Source organism: Mirounga leonina, unplaced genomic scaffold, assembly GCF_011800145.1.
Source record: "Mirounga leonina isolate KUSES-001 unplaced genomic scaffold, KU_Mleo_1.0 Mir_93, whole genome shotgun sequence".
NCBI classification, from domain to species: domain Eukaryota; kingdom Metazoa; phylum Chordata; class Mammalia; order Carnivora; family Phocidae; genus Mirounga; species Mirounga leonina.
Window position 1 is genome coordinate 42,960,551 of NW_023270854.1, and position 21,455 is coordinate 42,982,005.

The following is a 21,455-nucleotide window of genomic DNA, read 5'->3' on the forward strand; positions in this document are numbered from 1 at the left end:
AGAAAAGGAGAAATCATGTGAGCCTTTTGGTGTTACTTTCTTTCATGCGAAATGATTTTAGGGAAAAAAGAAGGTAACAAGAAAAAACCGATTGAAGAGAGAAAACAGAAAAATATCACTTCCCACTTTGGAAAAAAATATACACTAAAGTCTCTGATTCTATATTATAGAATCTATGGGATCCTTTCATTCTGTTGCAGTTGGTAAAGTCGGTGTGGCTAAAAAGTGAGCGCTGGAAGACCAGAGACTTTCTGTTTATAAAGTACAGATTTTATCATATTACTCGGAGGAGCAAGTAAAACTCAATTAGAGAGTCTGAAATGTACTTGGTATTCCTAGGTAAAGCCAAAAAGCAGAGAGGGGGCTTGGAGACAGCTGTGGTGACACTGGATATTTACTTTGGAATGACCCTAATGTCTTCTGCAGCCCACACTTTTAAACTAGTGTCATGGAAAGTGTCCTAGCCTAGAAACAGGAGTTGCCAAACCCTCTCACCATCGTGCAGTGATTTTAGACTCGGGTCCTTGAAAATACTGTGAACTTCAGAAGACCAAGGCTAGGAAGGCCAATTTAGTTTGAAAAACTAGTGAACAAGAAAACCAGTGGGTAGAGAGGTGGGAAAAGAGAGTGTTTCACCAGCTTTCCTGAGATGATTTGGTGTTTGGAGAGATTTAATTAGCTACATCATTATTTTTATTTTGAGAGCCTCAACATTTAAAATAGTGCTACATATTACCTTTGTCACCTACGCCAGTTGATACCAGTAGCTCCTTTATGCATACGCCAATTTATAGATATAACCACATATGCCTTAGATTGGCACTTTGTCTTGGTTCAATTGTACCTGTCTATATCCTCAGAAAGGAAGTAGAGGTGGGGGGTGAGGGGAGCTGGAGTGGGAGGATGGGGCTGTGCGGGAAGTTCAACCATCTGTGGCTCCTTCTGAGTCACATTCCAGAGTAGCTTTCTTTGGTATTTTAAAATACTATAAAATCAAAGAACATTAAACATATCCTTACTAAAACACTAGTCTTATACACATATTCTAAAGATAAATGAAGATAAAGATTTTTTACGTGCGGAAATTATTTTTTGTTGTTTTTTTAAATCACTTATTTCATATGTTCCTCTGTTGTTTCTAACTTTATTAAAAGTACTGCTTCACGAAAATTGTCAAAAATAAACCATTAAAGATATATTTTTTATGCATTTGATCGTGAATTTCCATGAAAGCCTCCCATAGACATTTCATGCATGTATTTCCAGTAGTCGTTCTGTAAGGATCTTGAATTAAACTGCATTGTAATCAGTATTTTGGTTCAACATTCCGGAATATACTTTTTTTGTTTTGACCATTCATTTGTTCATGCAGCAAACGTTTATAGAGTCTCTGCTGTATGCTGGTCACTGTGGGCACAGTGTTGACACAGTAGTTCCTAACCCTAACCCTAACCCTAATCCTAACCCTAACCCTAACCCTAACCCTAACCTGTCCTACTGGAGCTTACATTCTAATAGGGGAGAAAAATAAAAGCCAAGGAAGCAAGCACATATGCAATGAACTTTAAAAAAAAATAAGGGTGTAGAGTGGGCACATAATCAGAAGTGTCTCACTCAAAGGGACAATCTCTGGAAAGAGATTTGAATAACGTGATCAAGCCTTCATGAATTCTGGGGCAAAATTGTAGCATGGAGAGGTTCTAAAGAAGAACTGAGCTTAGAGCACTCGTGACGAATTTAAATTAGAGATGGAAAATTTTATATGCTAGTTCTTATAAACATCCTACAGAACAAACCTTCCTAAATAGTAACTACTTTTCTCTCTACTTCTAAATTACACAGGGTGTGTAGCTAGTTTGAACTTATTTGATTCTAATGCGTTGTAGATTTCCTTTCCAAAATATCTAATAAATTGAAGTCCCTCAGTTTGTTACATTGCTCTTGTAATCTCCTAGGAAATAATGAACCACAATGCCAAACCCCTATTCAATGTACCAAAACAGTAATGCATGGAATGATTCCTTATGACCTGAGTAAATGGAGTGTGCATCGTTATGCACACAGCTTACTTTCAGAAAGTGACTTAGGCATTGAGGAGAATCATGCTCAGCATGTCATTTTCGATGTTATTGTATAACAGAGGAAAACATGGCAAAGGGAAAGTGTCAGTGGCCATAAAAGATGTTGCTAATGGCATCTATACTATTATTTGCATTTTATATAAATAAAGGTCTGAAGTGATCTTTTCTTTGAGTCATATAGTGAACTTATAAGTTATGGAAAAAAATGAGTCTTTACAAATGTATACATTTTTAATAATTTTCCTTTCGAGGATCTAAACCATGTTTTATATTTTTTAAAGTGAGTGCTGTTCTTATCAGTAGCATTTTTAATTAAATCTAAGTGACTAAATGTTTGTTTTGAAAAAGTGAAACTAAGATTGATCCAAAAGGCAAATACACCTTTTAGGTATATCTATTTAGGAGACCCTCAAGTGCAGGGTGACCATTCATTTTCCATGTGTACTGTTCTAGGAACATATGTGATGACGGTCACTGCTATTGATGCGGATGATCCAAATGCCCTAAACGGGATGCTGAGGTACAGAATCCTGTCCCAGGCTCCGAGCACCCCTTCGCCCAACATGTTTACAATCAACAATGAGACTGGTGATATTATCACAGTGGCAGCTGGACTTGATAGAGAAGTAAGCCAACCAAAAACTATTTGAATTTGTTGTTTAATCTTAAAGGTGCACGTGGTATGACATGCAGTTTATCTCCAGGTAATAATACATAGACAGTATTATTCAATATCAATTTTTTAAAGAAATCTTGTGCTATTTTCTACCGAACTTTGAATTGGTTAAATGATGTATGCATACTGGATAAATCATTGCCGGTCCATGTAATATTTAGAGTATAATTGACTAAGTTCATTAGATACATCTGGTATCTGATTTTTTAAATTCTTGGCATTTTTCTCAGTTTTCCCTTACATTCAAATGTTTTTGTGAGGAATTAAATTAAAAACCGTGCCCAAATAATGTGTGCATAAATTTAGGATAATTTTTAACAGTCATATTGTTTTTAAGATTTATTTATTTATTTTGGGGGTGGGGTGGGGGTGGGAAGGGGCAGAGGGAGAGGGAGAGAGAGTCTCAAGCAGACTCTGCTCTGAGCGTGGAGCCCCACGTAGGGCTCGATCCCATGACCCTGAGATCATGACCTGAGCCAAAACCCAGAGTCGGATGCTCAACCAACTGCACCACCCCAGAGCCCCAACAGTCATTTTTTTTTTTTTTTAATATGGAACGCTTCACGCATTCGCGTGTCATCCTTGTGCAGGGGCCATGCTAATCTTCTCTGTATTGTTCCAGTTTTAGTATGTGTGCTGCTGAAGTGAGCACCCCAACAGTCATATTTTTAAGAGGCTACAAATAACATGTGTGCTGAGGTGTTTTGTAGCCTCTCTGGATAACCTGGTTTGGTAAAAAGAGATTATCTCCTTTATTAGAATTTTCCCCTTGACTCTAAGATTAACTTACTTAACAGGCTTGAAGACTAGTAATGGCATTAATTCTACTGACAAGCCTTTAAAGTTATAAATGGAGAAAGACAGACTTCTGGCATAATTTTTGTTGAAAAAGGCATAAAATGTTGACAACACTGAAATACCATGTAGTGTCACAGTCTGAGAGTGGATGGGCATTTTGGGTAATTCTCAATGCTCATCTCACTGTGACAGACCTCAACCCCTTGGTCCTCAGACACACCTCTGTGGTTTTGGTCATGTGATTCCTTCTAGCAGGAATGCCTTGCACCTTTTTCTTGCTCTTGAACCTTCCATTTCTTCATGCTTCTATTTAAGCCCCACTTATATCCTCTCCCGAAAACCCTGTCCCTAATGAATCTTTTACACTCTTTCTCTATGCTGTTCTGACCATTTTCTTAAGAGATTCTCAAGCTCATTATTGACCATCAGTAATCATTGTGTGAGTGAATTATCAAAGTGCTAATTCATAGACATTTGTGTTTTGTAGATTTCTGGCTGAGCCAGCTTTTATAGTATGAGGTCTCATAATCTGAGACCTCAGATTATGTATGTCAAAAGGAAACACTATACCTACTGTAATAAATATTATTGACAAGGATTTTAGGAGTTGGTTTTTATGACGCTTTATTTGCCCCAGTAGCATTCACTTGAATTCGATCGAAGAAAACATTACTATTGCAATAATTATATACGCAAGATAGTGCTAGAAGCACTTTAATAAAGTAGTATGAACAAATCAAGATTACTTTATTCACAACTGAACTGAGCTGGGAGCCTTACTTAGGAGTTAGATGTATGCCTGTGACATGTACCTATTAACTTCCGGGTGTCACTGATTCTTTGTCCAGGAATATTCTGTATTGGAGATAGTTGAAATTTAGTGTTTGCAGTAGTACTTTTCATTCAGTGATACTTGGAACATGCATGTCTTTTCACCTCTTCCATTACCGTATGAAGTGCAATTTTTAAATGCCAGTAATCAGCATGCATGCATATTTTGTTTGAGAATAGGGGGTGTTTTCTAACATTCTCTCTTGAGTGCCAGGTTGCTCATATACTGTGTAGGTATATATACCCAATATAAATATTTCTCTTTCATTCACACTTTTCATTGGAAGATACAGAAATGGGGCTTCCTCATGTTTGCACACGGCAATATTCTTATCGCATTGAGTCTGGCTGTTTCATGACAAGAAAGAGAATTAAAGATCATTTTACTAAAGCAGACCAGCCATATATAAAAACTAGAGAGACTGCATTTAGTTTAGAGGATGAAAGCCTGGCGCGGTACCCTAATTGTGGTTAAGTTTATTTTGCAGAGGACTGAGGCTGTCATGCCCCACCCCCGATGAAATGAACGTGGAAATGGATTAGAAACGTTAGAATCATGTGTGAGAAATCGCTTCTTGACAGTGAAATTATTAAACACAACAATGAGTTACTAGGGGAAATTATGGAAAACCTTCCTTTTCTGAAAGTCATTTAATGGGGAAAAAAATGTATCTATCTCAGATGGTTTATGGTAATTCTGCCTGAGGCCAGGCATAAATTACTCTGACTTCTTCAGGCCTCGTGCAGGCCTGAGATTCTTTTATTTCTATTAGAATTCACAGTGTTCTTTCTGTCAAAAGCAATTTCAGTTGTTCTCCCAGGATATATGACACCTACAGGTGATTGAACTCGTAATCATTGAAATGCTTACTGAGATTCCGTTTTTTATTTTACTTTAATCTGTAGGTTTAGAAAAATATCAGTTCTTCAGGTTGCATTATTTGGCGGTGGCTTTTCCTGGCACTTTCTTTTCTCCACCCCTTTCCCTTGATGTCCATCTCCTGCCCTTTTCGGGTAGGACTACTGATGGCTCGCCCTCTGCTTCCGTGGGTGTAAATCCTGGGACTGCCTGTTATGGGCTATTTGACCTTCAGTGTATTAACCTGAAACCTTAGTTCCCACATCTGTGAATGGGGATAAAAATATATTACCTCCCCCGTGGGATGGTCGTAAGGGTTATGTAACACAAGGCATAAAGCATTCAGCACTGTGCCCAATAAATATTAGCTATTGTTTTCCTCTGTTGCCATCATAAATCCAGCCTCGGCATCTACTGGGTGGGCACTGTCACTTTGGCTCTTCAGCATTGCTTTCTCATGGCAAAGAAAGAAAAATACTTCCTGTTTTCCAAGCCTACTGATCCTTTCTGTTGTGCTCTCAGCTCCATGTTCTCCTGTGTTCCACTGTGTTGGTCTTCCCTTCCCTACAGGTTCCCTTCTAAAACCCCACAAGTATCTTTATAATCTGTAAACATGCTGAGTCTCCCCTGTGGTAAAATGACTCTCCACAACCCCTAGGATGACGTCAGAGCTCTGTAACATGGCACTCCAAACCCTCTGTGACATTGGTCCTAAAGCCTTCTTTGGTCTAACCTCCTGGGATTCCTTGCCTCCTGTTGAAGAACAAGTGATGTCCAACACTCATACAACCACATGAAACTCCTTGTACAAATCTTTTGTTCCTGTGGTTTCCTCTGCCTGGAGATTTCCTTTCCCATCTCTGTAGAGCAGGGTGACCCTCACTCTCTGAGAGCCAGTCCCCAACCCCTCCCTGGGCACCCCTAGTAGTCACTGCATTCCCCGAGATGGGCAAAGACTATGTCACGTAGACATTATATCTGCCTTCTTGCTCTCAGTATTTGGTGAGGCTGATGGGCTCCTTTTCACCCCGCATAGGAACCCTGAGGAAATGTTCACATTACGTGATTTTCTCCTTCTTTTCAACACCATACTCCTTGAAAGGACAGCCCACACTCACGCTCAGTTCCCACTCCCTCCTCATCTTAATACTTGGCTTTCTGCCTACCTACCCACTCAGGATGCCCCCTTGTCATGCACGTATTCTCACTTTCTAGGAGGGCACTAATACGGTGGAGCGATTAACAGTACAGACTCTGGAGTCAGAGAGACCTGGGTTCAAATCTCGTCTCTGCTACTTATGGCTGGGTGTCATTGTGCAAGCTTCCTTGCCTCCGTAAGCCTTGGTTTCCTTATCTGGAAAATGAGGATTAAAAAAAATCTGGGCACCTGGGTGGCTCAGTCGGTTAAGCATCTGCCTTCAGCTCAGATCATGATCCCAGGGTCCTGGGATCAAGTCCCGCATCGGGCTCCCTGCTCAATGGAAGGTCTGCTTCTCCCTCTCCCACTACCCCTGCTTGTGTTCCCTCTCTCGCTGTGTCTCTCTCTGTCAAATAAATCAATAAAATCTTTAAAAAAAAATGTCCACCTGCCTTATGGGATTATTGTGAGGACTGAATAAGATAATGTATACTGCTTAGCGGTGTATCTGGCAGGTCGTTAGTACTCAGTCTCAAAAAATGTTATTTTTTTTTTCTTATCAAGGCCCTTAGAACAATGTCAGCATACATGAAGCATTCAAAAAAATTTTTAGACTCCAGACATACAAGATAGATGGTACGATCAGCCGCATTTCACAGGTGAAGGAACTGGAGCTTCCCGTTTAAGAATTTGAACAGCGTCACAAACCTATACTTATCTTCTAAGTTCTCATGACATTATTACTTAGTTGTCGATCCCCTAACCCAGTGCATCCAAGAGCAATCTATCATCTCCCTAAATCTGATTCCTGATCAATTTCCCATTTCATGTGACCAGTGCCACCTCCCCAGTCTCCCAAGATCACGGTCTACCTGCCTTTACCATGCACTGCCATCCATCCACTGATAAATTTAGTTGTCCGGTTCCTCTCAATTTACCCCCAAAACGTCTCTTGCATTCATTCTTCCCTCCAGACTTTGAGGACTGGTTTGAATGCCCCTGCTGAAGTCCCCGCATCACTCCTTCCAACTCTTACTACAAGTGCTTTGTACATCTGCTCCTGTGATCCATTAATGGTTGCCTCCATCACTTAAGGATATCAAGGCTATCTCTGGCGTCATTCATTATTTTATCCAAGTAAATACTACATTGCCTGACATCTAGTAGACATTCATTAAATGTGTGCCAAACTGAATGAACGACCGAATGCTCTCACTTCTTCATTCGCTCATGTCACTTTAGTTCAGTGTTTCAAAAGTGTGGTGCACAGGTGTGATGATTTTTACTGATACATGTGGGGAAGCCTCTTGAGAAAACTGGAGACCACAAGTCTTCAGATGCTACTCCATCAAGTAGAGACTGCCAGAGTACAAGGATTATAGTGTGTTTATTTTTACAGTTATATTTATGGCAGGTGATGTTGGTCTTCCATTTATGGTACTTTTACAATAAATTAAGTTTTTTAAAAGGGGGTGAATGTCAAGATAAATGTTACGTGACTCATGATACAGAAATATGAGGATAAGTCAGCATTGGGAAGATGGTGTGTGAATCACTGTAGTTTGGGAAATTAGCTAGTTTATACTCCCAGTGTATGATTTAATGAATAAATAACAGCTACCATGTAAATAAGATGGGTTTTCCCAAACCTGGAATGATTTTTATAGTGAAAGGCAAAGCCCAGGATTTCTCATCCATTCACCCATCCAACCACCAAGTCAAAGGCATTTATCACTCGCTTACTCTGTTCAGGCATTAGTCTGTGTACCAATGACACAGACATGAACAAAGCAGGGGCCTGAGGAGGACCGTGTGTTTGTGTGTACATAACCAGGAAGACAGACATATGGATTGATAGCAGCCATATAAACTAGAAACAGTGATAAAGGTGTACCCATGACAGTCCAGCAGCTCTGCCTCCAGGACTTTCTGAAGTCCTCTCTGGGGTGGCTTTTCCGCTTTGTCTTTGCCAGGCTCAGGGTGAAGGGGAGGGTCCTGAAGCCCATAGTTTCTCAACCTTGGCACTGTTGACATACTGGATTGGATAAATCTTTTTGATGGGGGGCTGTCCTGTGTAGTGGGATGCCTAACAGCATCTCAGTCTGGCCTCTGTGGTCATCCATTAGGTGTCAGTAGCAACCCCCAACTGTGTTAACCAAAAATGTCCCGGGAATGGTCAAATGTCCCCTTGGGGGGGGGGGGCAAAATTACCTCCATTGAGAAGCACCGTTCTAGCCTGAGGGAAATACCAGAGGCAGTGGTGTAGGGTCACAATAGGCATTTGAAAGTAGATACAAAAAGCTCAAGGTGTAGGGTAAGTGGATGAAAGGTGATACATTGCTTTGATAAGTAAGATGGATGAGTCACAGGGAAGGATTGATAGCAAATACATGAGTTGAGATTTTACCCACCTAGAAGAGGAAATAAGGAAACGTTTTTAAGCAAAGTCCCCTTGACCAGATATGGGATTGACGGTGGGAAGTCAAATTCTTATGGAATCTGAATGTCAGTCATTCAGAACCAGATGCCCAGGGACTAAATTAGGCAAGAAGCCCTAAATAGTTTGGTTGTCTAAAACAGGCTGTCATGTCTTCCTTACTAAATGTAAGAACATTTTACCAACCAAGCATTTGAAAATGGAGATTATATCATTTACCAAGTCGGATTTTTTTTTTTATTTGGAGAGACATTGTATTTTAGAAATAACAATGTTCTTTTGTAGCTTAAAGATTCTAAGACTAACTTGAAGTAGTAGGAAATGTCATGTATTAGCTACTGATCCCAATATTTCAGCTCAGTGGAAAATTATATATATTATGCTTATATAATTTTAAAGTAGACATTATAATTTAAAGAGCAGACATTAACAAAGAACCATATTTCCATACAATATCTGTGTGGGTTTTTTATCTTCTTTAACAACAACAATAAGAAAAACTTCTTCCTTTTTTTGAAAATGTTCATCTGCTTCTGCAAATAACTAACAGAATTGCTTTCAAAGTCGTAACAAATTTTTATTTTCATGATTTTCAGCTAGGAAGTTGAACTGAGTGCCCTACAAAATTCTCTCACTAACCATGAGAACATTAAGCTGAAATGACACTTGATTGGGAAAGGAAATCATTGAGAAATATTTTAGCCTACGTAAGCATGCTGGTGAGGTGTTATGGGTTAAGAAAAAATTTACAGGGCTCAACTAGCACTATTCCTTTGTTTCTTTTTTTTTTTTTTTATAATTCAAGTAAGTGGTATTTTCTTTTTTAGGAAGACAAATAAATAACTGCTAGAGTTTGGCATTTGGGTGGACAGAGACTTCAAATCAGATGTGTGGGGTTTGGCTTTTTCTCCTACCCGTTTCTTCTTCCTTGCCCTTCCCACTAACAAACTAAATCAAAAGCTACAATTTGTGTCTGTTCCAGCCAGCTCCAGAAATCCCTTAAGAATGGCCATTCATAATGTTAGCTATATTTAGAATCAGGGAAAACTGTGCTTTGCAGTGACAGTTTATTTTTGTATGAAGAAGTGTTTTGTTGTTCAGAATGTTTTAACATTTATGAAAAAGATCTATATTTTTATATGTGCCAGTTTCCACAGAGATTTCAAATGACTTTAGAAAATCATTTTGGTTAGCATAATATAAAGTGTATTTGTCAGCTAGTGCTATAGACTTCTCAGACAGTCTGTAGATATTCTCTTAGATACAGTGCAGCTTAATTTGGCTCCCTCTTTTAAAAACTCAATTCAGATGGGGCTCCTGGGTGGTCCTTCACCATTTTGGTGAAGGTTTTGGCTCAGGTCATGATCTCAGGGTCATGAGATCGAGCCCTGCATCAGGCTCAGGTCATGATCTCAGGGTCACGAGATCGAGCCCCGCATCAGGGGCTGAGCTCAGCTCAGAGCCTGCTTGAGATTCTCTCCCTCTTCCTCTCCCTCCTCCCTGCCTCTCTCCCTGCTCTCTCTCTCTCCTTCTCAAATAAATAAATAAATAAATACAGGCATACATAAAATATTTTAAAATTTTTCAGTTTGGAATTTAAAAGCAGTGATACCTATTTGGTAATAGCGATCTACGTGCAGATGTATCTATGTCCCTCCTAGGTATGTGGGTGCAATGAGTGTTAGATCAAAATGGCAATCCATTGAGTATGCAACAATTAAGTACCACTGTGTTCCTTAGTTACAACTAAAGACATAAACATAAACCCTCTAATTAGGTTTTAACTTCACTTAAGAACATATCTCTCCTACATAGTTGTGAATAGTATGTACTAATGGAAAGTAGGAGAAAATACTCTATCAACCTTGTTATAATAGAACTTATATGAGAATATATTAAAAGAAAGCATACTCTGTAAAATGAAATATGTGAAAACGTATATATATGTGTATATATGCGTATATATATATGTATACATATATATATACTCTACCAAGATTTTTCATTGTCTTTAGTATTCTAAACTGGGTAGAAACTAACATATGAGAAAGTAAACACAAGCCAAATGACTTGAATGCTTGATCACAATGTTGTGAAGTTCAGAAGAAAGGGGAAGGTTGAGACCAGATGGAAGTTTCCGCTTCTCTGTGAATTTCACACATCTACAATGCGATCTTTTCCACAAGTAGAGGTGAAAATACACGTCACCTCTCTAGACAAGAACCAGACCTGTGCTTCTCAAGTTAAAAGTTGGCTCCACTTGGGAAATTTCAAGCAATGTTAATCAGAATGAATGATGCTGTGCTTTCTGTGTGTAATAAAGAGCTATTTACAGAACAACTGCTGTGTCTACTTGAGGAATTAGTTTCATCTAAGGTGTTATCTTTTTGTCTTTCTAGAAAGTGCAGCAGTATACATTAATAATTCAAGCTACAGACATGGAAGGCAATCCCACATATGGTCTTTCAAACACAGCTACGGCTGTCATCACGGTGACAGATGTCAATGACAATCCTCCAGAGTTTACTGCCATGACGGTAAGTACAGACTGTCACTCACAAAACTTAGGTCTGTGGTCCGTTACTGAGGAGTTTTGTCATGAATAATAAATGCATTAAATAGAGGTAGACCTTGCTTACCCTCGTTGTAGATTGGCTACGCTCTCAGACGTTTTCTGTCACCAGGACTTTTAAATGAGGCACCTGAGTAATTTGTTTTCTCCTAGTCTCCCAGGTCCACTGATGAAGTTGTTAAAATATGCCACGTGGAAGAAATGGCCTAAAAATACTTGGTGCTGTTATAACAGAATATTTATAAGTATTTTCAGGTGCATGAAATTGAACGGATATTACATGACTGATTTATGCAACTTTGTCGAGAATATAAATATTATTTCTTGAGGAAAATTATTTCCCTCAGACAAGTCCTTTTCTCCAACCCTGCATTAATCACCCAGATACTCACAAATGGACACTAATTTTAATATTAATGAAACTGTAACATCATTTGGAAGAAATTTTGACTGCTGAGAAAAGCGATAGTATTTTTAAAGTGAAACATAAATGCTGTGATTACCTGCATTACCGATTTCCTCATTTAGTGTGTGTAATAAAGATTCAATGGGGCAGTAAAATCAGGGCAGTGTGGTCATCAAGACACTCTGTCTTTCACCAGGTCACTCCTCTGACCGAGGTTTGTTTTTTTTGTAGTTCTATGGTGAAGTCCCTGAAAACAGGGTAGATGTCATAGTAGCGAATCTAACTGTGACCGATAAGGATCAGCCCCACACGCCAGCCTGGAATGCCGCGTACAGGATCAGCGGCGGGGATCCTACGGGGCGCTTTGCCATTCAGACAGACCCGAACAGCAATGACGGCCTCGTCACCGTAGTCAAGGTAAGTGCCACTTGGGCCGCTGATCTCTCTGACAGGCACCCTGCATTGACCAGTCCATGCTCCCTCACCCATAGTTTCCTTTTGTATCTTAGGGTTTCGTCTTGTTTTTTTTCTTTGAGACACCTTTAAATCTAGAATTAATATATTTTGGGGAGTCACATTTGTTTTTTGGTTTTTTGTTTAGTTTATGTTGAGGCTACGTTGGGGCCAACATAAATGTTCTCACATTGTCTCTGGAATACGACTGGGTTTCAGTCATTTTGGACAATTTTAACATTCTGAAGACAGGACTGCCCTCCACAGTGTTGACTGTCCGTGTAGTTAGATGTGTTCGTGAGATGGCACACCCTGAAGTATTGATCGCCAATTGATAGCTATTAGGAAGGATGCCCCACACCTGTTATTCTCAAGGTGCCTTTTGAGTATTGACTCAGAGAACAAACCAGAAAATATCACAAAAGTAAAAGGGGATGAGTAGGGACAAAGAGGGCCTACATTCTGAAAATGTTATGAATTTATATTCCTGTTTTTAAATGCTATATTCAAGACAATGTTTTAATTGTCAAAAATCGAACAAACCAAACACTGAGCGCTAGAAGCAAGGGCATGTTAACTTCACGGGTAATAAATATGTAGCTATAATGTAAAAGTTCCTTAAAGTGAGCATCTCTTCCTTCGAGCCCCCAGTGAAGAGATGTGTTTCCTTGCCTCACATCCCAACAGTTGATTTGTAAGTGAACCCAAATGTGGATCTTGCCTAGGAGGGTGCTCTGAGGGGTCCGTTGCCTAGAATTTCATATGCGTGTGAGTAAAATGGGAATTTCCCCTGGGAGGAAGTGGGCGTTGGAAATTTCTCTGCATAGGGAAGAACATAGCGATCAGGAAGCACACCCCAGACCCAGACCATTTGTGTTCGAATCCCAGCCCTGCTTTTGGGAGTGGTGTGAGCACGGCAAGTTGTGGAACCTCTCTGAGCCTCAGGGTCCTCATGCGGAAAGTAGGGAGGATTACAGTATCGAAGTCATAGCATCGTTCTGAGGGATACACTTAATACGCATTTAAGGACAGACTTGCGCATACCACGTAGCATAAATAAATATTATGTCCTGGACTTTTCATGTAGCTAATGAAATCACTCAAAGAATTCTACTTTCTGGCTTCTATACTGTCTTGTTTAGAATAGTTGAGAAAGGGAAGTTGAATTGGAGATTTTAGAGTGAGAGAAAAAGAAACTCTGTGTTTGAAGGTTTTGAGGAGGTGGTCTAGGGTAGGAAACTAATAATGGGGCTTTCTCATTAGCTTCACTCTTAATCCTTCCTAGACCATCTAGGAGGGCATGAGAGCTTGTCAAGCTCTTTTGTTTTTTTCAAATTCTTATGGCACAGTAGTGTTTATCTGCACCCCCACTGGAAGGTGATCAGGGGAAATCAAGAGTGGAAATGAAAGTCCAGTCTGATCACTTGACTCCTGGTAACTCTTCTGTTGACAGTAGGATTCAGTGGAAATTTGGAAGTTAATATTTACATTGTGGGTTATTTGTGCATTGCCTCTATCTAAAGTGTTGTTCTTAGATTAGGGGTTCTCACAGACCAGTAGAATACCTAAAATTCTTTTGGGGAGACAGCCAGAGTTTTGGTTTGCTAAGTAAGGGAAAAACAAAAACAAGAAAAAGCCTACAAACACTATTATTTTTCATAAGTGTGTGTACATGTCTGTACTTTAAAATGTGTTTCAAATTATGAATGTTATTTTTAAATAGAATTTAAATTTAAAATTTAAATAGAATTAAGTTTTTGTTTTATGAAAAAATTGGATTTTATAGTTTGGGGGCTTTGGTTTCTTGGGGTTTTTTTGCACTTCATCACAGATATAAAAGGTCTCCTGGATGAGGAGTGGTCTTGATACCAACGTTTGAGAGTATAATCTAGACATTCGGGTTCTCACTTGACCTCAGACTATTTAGTATTTTTGGTTAACGATGCTGTTCTTAAGAATAATCCAGTTTTTAGATGTAGCTGATGCAATCAGTGCAATAGTAATACACATTATTTTGTTAACATAAATCAATAAAGTACCTGAGATTTACAGACATCTTAGACAAACAGGCTCAATTGTGATAAATATTTCAATCATTGGCCATGCTAATGCATGTTTTCCAGACATTTGAGAGGAACCTATGGTGCAGAGAATGAAAAATTAATGTTTTGGAAATGGAGTTGAAAACTGTAGAATACAAATATTCTTATTTCCTGCAAAAATATGGTTTCTTTTTTTTTTTTCCCCAGCCAATTGACTTTGAAACAAACAGGATGTTTGTCCTCACTGTCGCTGCTGAAAATCAAGTGCCATTAGCCAAGGGTATCCAGCACCCACCTCAGTCAACTGCAACTGTGTCTGTCACAGTCATTGATGTGAATGAAAACCCTTATTTTGCCCCAAATCCCAAGATCATTCGCCAAGAAGAAGGCCTTCATGCTGGAACCATGTTAACAACATTCACTGCTCAGGACCCAGATCGATACATGCAGCAAAATATTAGGTATCAAATGCCACTCGTGGCATTTTTTCAAAATTCACTTCATGTTCTGTGTTGTGCACAAAATTTATCTACCTTTTGAATGAGAAATTTGAACTGGAACCAAAACGACTCATTACAAAATTATTTTTAATTCCTTGATGAAGCTTCCTGTCAGGAAATAAATCAATGAGTATATCAGATAGGAAATAGAAGAATGGCTCTACTCATGTATTATTTGAGGAAAAAAATGTTCCCTGCCTCTTTTTTCTCTGCCCCCTTTTATCTTTTTATATTTCATAATAATTTAGCCAGTGCTTTTATATCAAATGTTGCAAAAAGTTTTCACTGAGAGTAAATAGGGCTCGGGAGCTGTAACATTCATCTCTTCTCCACACATCAGGAAAAAAGGAAAACTCATGCCAAAAACAAGATATAAGAGCTAATTATTTTTGCCTCTTACCTGTGCAGTAGTTATAGGACTTATAAAACATATCTGTAAAGATTTCCAACCTCAGCAAAATCTAATTTATCCTTCCTGATGAGGGAGTAGATTGTTGGCAGAGCATACCCCACATGACTATTATCCATTGCTGGTGATGATAATTTTTTAAATTAGCTCATATTTAATTTAACTTCTTTCAGAATTGCTGCTAACAGATAAATGCATATCTATTGCATTTCTCTATACGTTGATATCAAGATAGATAAATAGCTAACTAATAGGCATATTGAACTCCTACAACTTTTTACCTTTCAAAACAGGAAATTTTTTCCGATCTTTATTGGTTATCTGAGCTTGAAAAACTTAGCCTCCACCCAGAATAAAAAGGAGTTTAAGCTGATAAACCGACTGATACATAGAAATCTACTTTATATAGACTCAGTGGCATTTTCTTTGAAGACTGTAGTTCTGTGTAGTGTAGTTATTTTTTAAGTATATCGAAAAATTTAAATTTACTAATGCTTTCATTTTGTAGATACACAAAATTGTCTGATCCTGCCAATTGGCTAAAAATAGATCCCGTGAACGGGCAAATAACAACAATCGCTGTTTTGGACAGAGAATCACCAAACGTGAAAAACAATATATATAATGCTACTTTCCTTGCTTCTGACAATGGTACGTAATTAAATATGGTCACTGTATTACCGTGTATGTTGTTAAAGAGAGTAGAGCCTCATCACGAATGCATCATCGAGAAACAAGGTTTTCTCCCAAACTCAATTGTTTAGAAAACTGACCTTTATTAAGCTGAGGCCCCTATGTCTATTTTCTATTTCTGCTGGGTGTTCTCACATGTTCCCTATCCTCTATAATGTTCGCAATGTCCACATGCCCTCAGTGTCAAACTCAGATTGTGATGACAAACCTCTGCAGACTTCTGCCCTGAGACACATTGACTGCGCCTTACTGCGAGTCTAGCCTCGTGCCTCAGTGGCCTTGAGGCGATCTTTTTATATTTCTTACGGTCAGTCTATTTACTGACATCAGTTGGTCTGTCTCTAGCATTTTTTTCTCTTTGTAATTCTCCACCTCTAGTCCGCCATGGATAGGAGATTCTTAGTTGCATGTGTAAAGTGAGATAAGTGAATACACAAGCTTTTGTGTGTTAGTTTTGGAACATACAGTCTAGGCCCTTTTTTTTCCTTTCTGGGTGTCTGCTGTATTCTAAATGATTGAGATTAATAAATAGCCCTCTTTTTTTCTTTCTTTCTTTTTTTCTTTCTTTAGTTATATAAGACAAAAATGACTTACGTAAACCTGGTGATGGATTTATTTTGCTTTGTTACTACTAATGGTGTAATGTATGGTGATTAATATAACAAAATTAAATAAAATAAATAAAATAAAGAACTATAAAATTATATGCATGAATGTTGGTTGTTACAACCAGATTTGTCATTCACCAAGGTGGATTTTTTCTAATTGAAAGAGTGTTTGATAGGATAGAGAAGTGGGTGGTTACATCTGTGTTAGCCGTGATACTTGGCAAATGCACTTAACTTCAAATTGAAGCTGGATATGGAGCACTGGTTCTGCTCCTTAATGATGGGGTGAGCTCTTATACTCTTTGTGCCTTCGTTTCATTATTGATAAGTTGTTTTTGCGGCTTGCCTATTCTATAAAGTTTTTATGAAAGTCAAATATTACATGTGATAATGAGTGTGAAAGTTCTTCAAACTATGGACTATCACTGGGCTCTTGGTGCTATATTCATTATTAGAATATTGTTCACAGCCACCTCACCCCCCGACTTTTATTCCCCTTGCTCTCAGAACTGTCTGTGTCCTTAAGACAGGTCCAGAGAGATTTCTCCTTGTCTCCTCCTCAGGACTGTATGTGGGCACATTCCTAACTGCATGTTCTTGAGCAGGTCACTTAAACTTCTGGGTCTCAGATTTATTATTTTAACATTTTTTTATGTTTCTATTCTATACTATTTATATATAATGTTTATTATGTAATTAAACTAAATAAAATAATTATGTCATTATATATAATAGTACTAAAAATACATATAATATGGAAGAGGCCAAATTACCAGACTAAATTATCACAAAACGTAGTAGAGACAGTTTTTAGGGTGGAATGAGAATGGGTTTGGGGTCAGGCAGACCTATCTTGAGTAGCAACCCCACCGCTTACAAGAGCGTGTGACCATGAGCAGCGTACAGAGCCTGAGGTGCCTCATCTGTTTAAGTCGACTTCGTAAGATTACCAATGAAATTATGTATTTAGAGCAACCTAATTCTTGGACAAGCAGGTAGTTGGTTGATCAGTAAATCCTATTTCTCTTCTCCATGGCATTCCTTCCCAAGATGAGGTCTGTGGGTCTGTGTTATCTGTCTGTAGACGGGTTGAATATTTCACAGCTGTTTTTGAGCCTTAAAAGCATTCTCATGCTCTTTCATGCGTCTTGGTTCTCCATCAAAAGAGGAGGGTGCACAAGGCCATGAGCCCCATGTTCTGCTTCTCTTGTATTCCCCACAGTGGCTAGAGGAGCGTGGTATGCACAAGGCCCAGAGTAATCGACAGCAAGGGCGGGGCAGGTGCAGAATCGCACTCTGCAGGGACATGCATTGTCCCAGCGCTCAGCTAGGCACACCAAAGGTGGCAGCTCAGGGTCATCCTAGAAAGGAAGCAAAAAGTGGCCTTGTTGGAGTAACAGTCTGCCAGATGCTGTGGCGACTAGATATTTCCAAGGTTATGCAATGATGAGGGCAAGCAGGTTAGTTTTGAGCATTCCACCGTCATTGAGACTCATGGGAAAGAACTGTTCAGCATCGGTTTGTGATTTTTCTCCTTTTAAGGAATCCCCCCTATGAGTGGAACGGGAACACTGCAGATCTATTTACTTGATATTAATGACAACGCCCCTCAAGTGTTACCTCAAGAGGCAGAGACTTGCGAAACTCCAGACCCCAATTCAATTAACATCACAGCACTTGATTATGACATCGATCCAAATGCTGGACCATTTGCTTTTGATCTTCCTTTGTCTCCAGCGACTATTAAGAGAAATTGGACCATCACTCGGCTTAATGGTAAGAACAGGTTAATTATTTGACTAAATGTGCAGTTGAGAGGTTTTGAAGCCTGATATGAAAAGTTAATTTTGGGTGCTGTATAATCTTCTCATTAAATATATTTTAAAAGCTACTTAAGGTTAAATAAGATACTAAAAACTTTTACAGCCAAAAAAAAAAAAAAAATCTTCACAGTGCAGCGTAGTGGTATTGCTTGATATATGCTCTTAAGCAGTGAATGCGTTCTAGAAAAGGCTGCGTGTTTTGTATCGTATGATGTATTAACTGTCCACCGTACTTTTTCCTTTTTTGTGTAGGTGATTTTGCTCAGCTTAATTTGAAGATAAAATTTCTTGAAGCTGGGATTTATGAAGTTCCGATCATAATCACAGATTCGGGTAATCCCCCCAAATCAAATATGTCCATCCTTCGTGTGAAGGTTTGCCAGTGCGACTCCAACGGGGACTGCACGGATGTGGATCGAATTGTGGGCGCAGGGCTGGGCACAGGCGCCATTATTGCCATCCTCCTGTGCATCATCATCCTGCTCAGTAAGTACTGGCATGATCTCTCGGAGTTCCGTTCTTCTCCCTCCTCAGACGTTTTGCGAAGTAACTTCTTGCTCTTGCCTTTTAATATAACCTTAACGACTCTCTTCTTGGACCTCTGAACGCGTTCTGGCCAATCCGGTATGGGACGGTCAGGTCCCCTGCAGAGTGAGAAAATCCCTGAGCACTGTTTCAAGCACTTACGTGCTTGCAGCAAACCCAGCCAGCACACCTCGCCCGCGACCCGTTGCAACCGTTTTCTGATGCTGATGGCTGGGAGAGCTGGAGCAAACTCTCTCCACGGAAAAATGTTAGACGCTCCTCAGTGCGAGCGCTTAGCTTATGATTTGAGTATGAATTTATGGCACTCAGTTGATGATTTAGGAAAATAAGTATATTGCCTTCCTTAGCTCGTATAAAGCACCGTCAGCAGCTAACTGCAGTCATGCAGGGATCAAGGTATTTGTTACTGAAGGGCTACGTAAAATAGTGAGAGATTGTCCTTCATACAGCACATTTGATAATAGGAATGATTGCATAGCTCAATCAATTGTCTTTAGAGCAAGTCGAGATTAAGGAATTGCTCCTTTTTCAGATACTTTGCAATCTTTGGTTCAATGGAATGCAAGAAATTAACCACTGGAAAGTCCTGTAGGAGCCACTTCTAAGCATGCAGGTTAAAAGGATAAATTGCCTGGGCCCTGTGTTTTATTGTTAAAGAGCAGCAGGACTTAGTTTATTGTGCGATCATGCTATGCACCAATCACTTTCTTGAAAATGTTGGCCATTTCTTTTATGTTTTCTCCATTTACAAGTGTTCTGGTAATTTAGAATTCTGTCCCTTTATTCTAAGCAATTACTATAGAAGCCTGGGCATTTTTTTACTTCCTGTGTGGAGACTGCTTTGACTATAATTTGAAACCTTCATGCTATACTAATAAGCCACTTGCTAGATTTAGCCCTGGAACAATGGCAAATGAGATCATGTATCTGGCTTTAAAAGGAGGATATTTACTTTTATGGCCAATAATAAAAATGTGCTCAAATAGGAGTCATTAAATCTCTTGCTTCAGGTTGTAAACTGATATCCTCAGATTTGAGAGAGAATGCGCTCCTAGATGTGCACTTAGGGATATGTTTCAATTTGAACTAAAACGTGGCATATATATGCCAACCTTATCAAGAAAGACTTCGATATGATGGATTATGGGCATGAAGGAGTGACTGTAGCATTTTGAAGGAAAATGAATTGGTGCTGATTTTAACATCAACCCTCTGGAAAATTCATGGTGCCAGGCCTGGCACAAAAGTGTAAAGCGGAAAGCCTTGTGTTATTTCAGTGCTCAAACAAATCCCGTCAGCTTCTTACCTGAAACGTGCATTTTAATAGGAGAGGGAATGCAGAAGAGCACAGGAGAAAAACACCAGCCTTTGGGAACCCAAAATCCTCAAGACCAATTGCTGATCCAATTCCGATTTAATATTCAAGTCTCAAGTCGTCCTGGCAAGCACCTACCTTCCCTGGGGAGTGCTGTTCCCTCAGATGTGGGGAGGATAGTAACAGCCAACCCACCTCAGTGAAATAGCAGTTGCATAACAACCAACAATGGACTTACTATTGTTTGTTGGTTTAGAATTTACAAACCATTATATTAGGAGTGTCCTATCCTCCAGCAAGCCAAAGTCAGAGACAGACATGGTTATTGTCCCCACTGGTAAATTATAAAATGGAGGATGGGCATTCAGCCAGTGAGTTCAGAGGGCACCAGGTTCTGGAACCCAGGGTTTCAGGCTCTGTGCCCAGTGCTCCGGCCCCACTCGGTCTTCTCTCTCTTCACGGCAGGCCAGAGAGAGGTAACAGACTGGAAGATGCCTTAGAAGCTCTTGACCCAGATAAGTATGTTATTAATGTGAAAAGCGGTGATTGGAAAGGTCATGTTTTTAAAATTATGACACTGTGGGTTTTTTTGTTTTGTTTTTGTTTTTTTACTCTTTCTACCTAGTCCTTGTTCTGATGTTTGTGGTATGGATGAAACGCCGGGATAAAGAACGCCAGGCCAAGCAACTTTTAATTGATCCAGAAGATGATGTAAGAGATAATATTTTAAAATACGATGAAGAAGGTGGAGGAGAAGAAGACCAGGTGAGCTATATTTTAAACCTTTAAGATGAAATTTTGTGATCACATAATTCAAGGTGCAGGACAAATGTTAATACACGCAGTAAGTAAGGAAATGATCTCGAGTTTCCTGTGTTTGTCACATTATCAAGTACTCGGGGGGGAATTCTTCCCTAGGTGTACTGCACGTTTCTTGATTTTTTTTTCAAGGTGCCAAATGTCATTGCATTTATTTTGTAAGAAAATCATTAACATTATTTCAAGGAGCTAGGATTTAAACCCAGTTCCAATTATAATAATACTAATAAAAATATTTTTCTTTATAGTTTTTCTTCATTGGATATCTAAAGTATAAGTAAAATTAGTGTCCACAACTGGATTTATATATACAGGAAAAGCACTAGATAACTTATTCTACAAACATTTACCAAGCAAGTTCAATATTCCACACACTATTTTGATCACTGAAGATACGGAAGTGGGCAGAGCCAACAAATATTTGCCCTCAAGAGTCTTCAATTCTTGAG

The 21,455-nt window shown here is 39.2% G+C and overlaps 1 protein-coding gene and 1 non-coding gene across 2 annotated transcripts in view; one reads left to right on the top strand and one right to left on the bottom strand.

Moving 5' to 3' along the window:
- Positions 1-21,455, top strand: part of CDH2 (cadherin 2) — a 209,055-nt gene that overhangs the window by 157,875 nt on the left and 29,725 nt on the right. Inside the window, exons 7-14 of the mRNA XM_034995826.1 lie at positions 2,535-2,707; positions 11,220-11,357; positions 12,030-12,215; positions 14,501-14,754; positions 15,711-15,853; positions 18,046-18,279; positions 18,579-18,812; positions 20,813-20,952. Coding sequence (XP_034851717.1) covers positions 2,535-2,707; positions 11,220-11,357; positions 12,030-12,215; positions 14,501-14,754; positions 15,711-15,853; positions 18,046-18,279; positions 18,579-18,812; positions 20,813-20,952 — 1,502 coding nt within the window. The remainder of the gene's footprint in view (positions 1-2,534; positions 2,708-11,219; positions 11,358-12,029; positions 12,216-14,500; positions 14,755-15,710; positions 15,854-18,045; positions 18,280-18,578; positions 18,813-20,812; positions 20,953-21,455) is intronic.
- Positions 3,303-3,409, bottom strand: LOC118004836. Its single transcript, XR_004677713.1, has one exon. It is a non-coding gene; the product is annotated as a U6 spliceosomal RNA (small nuclear RNA).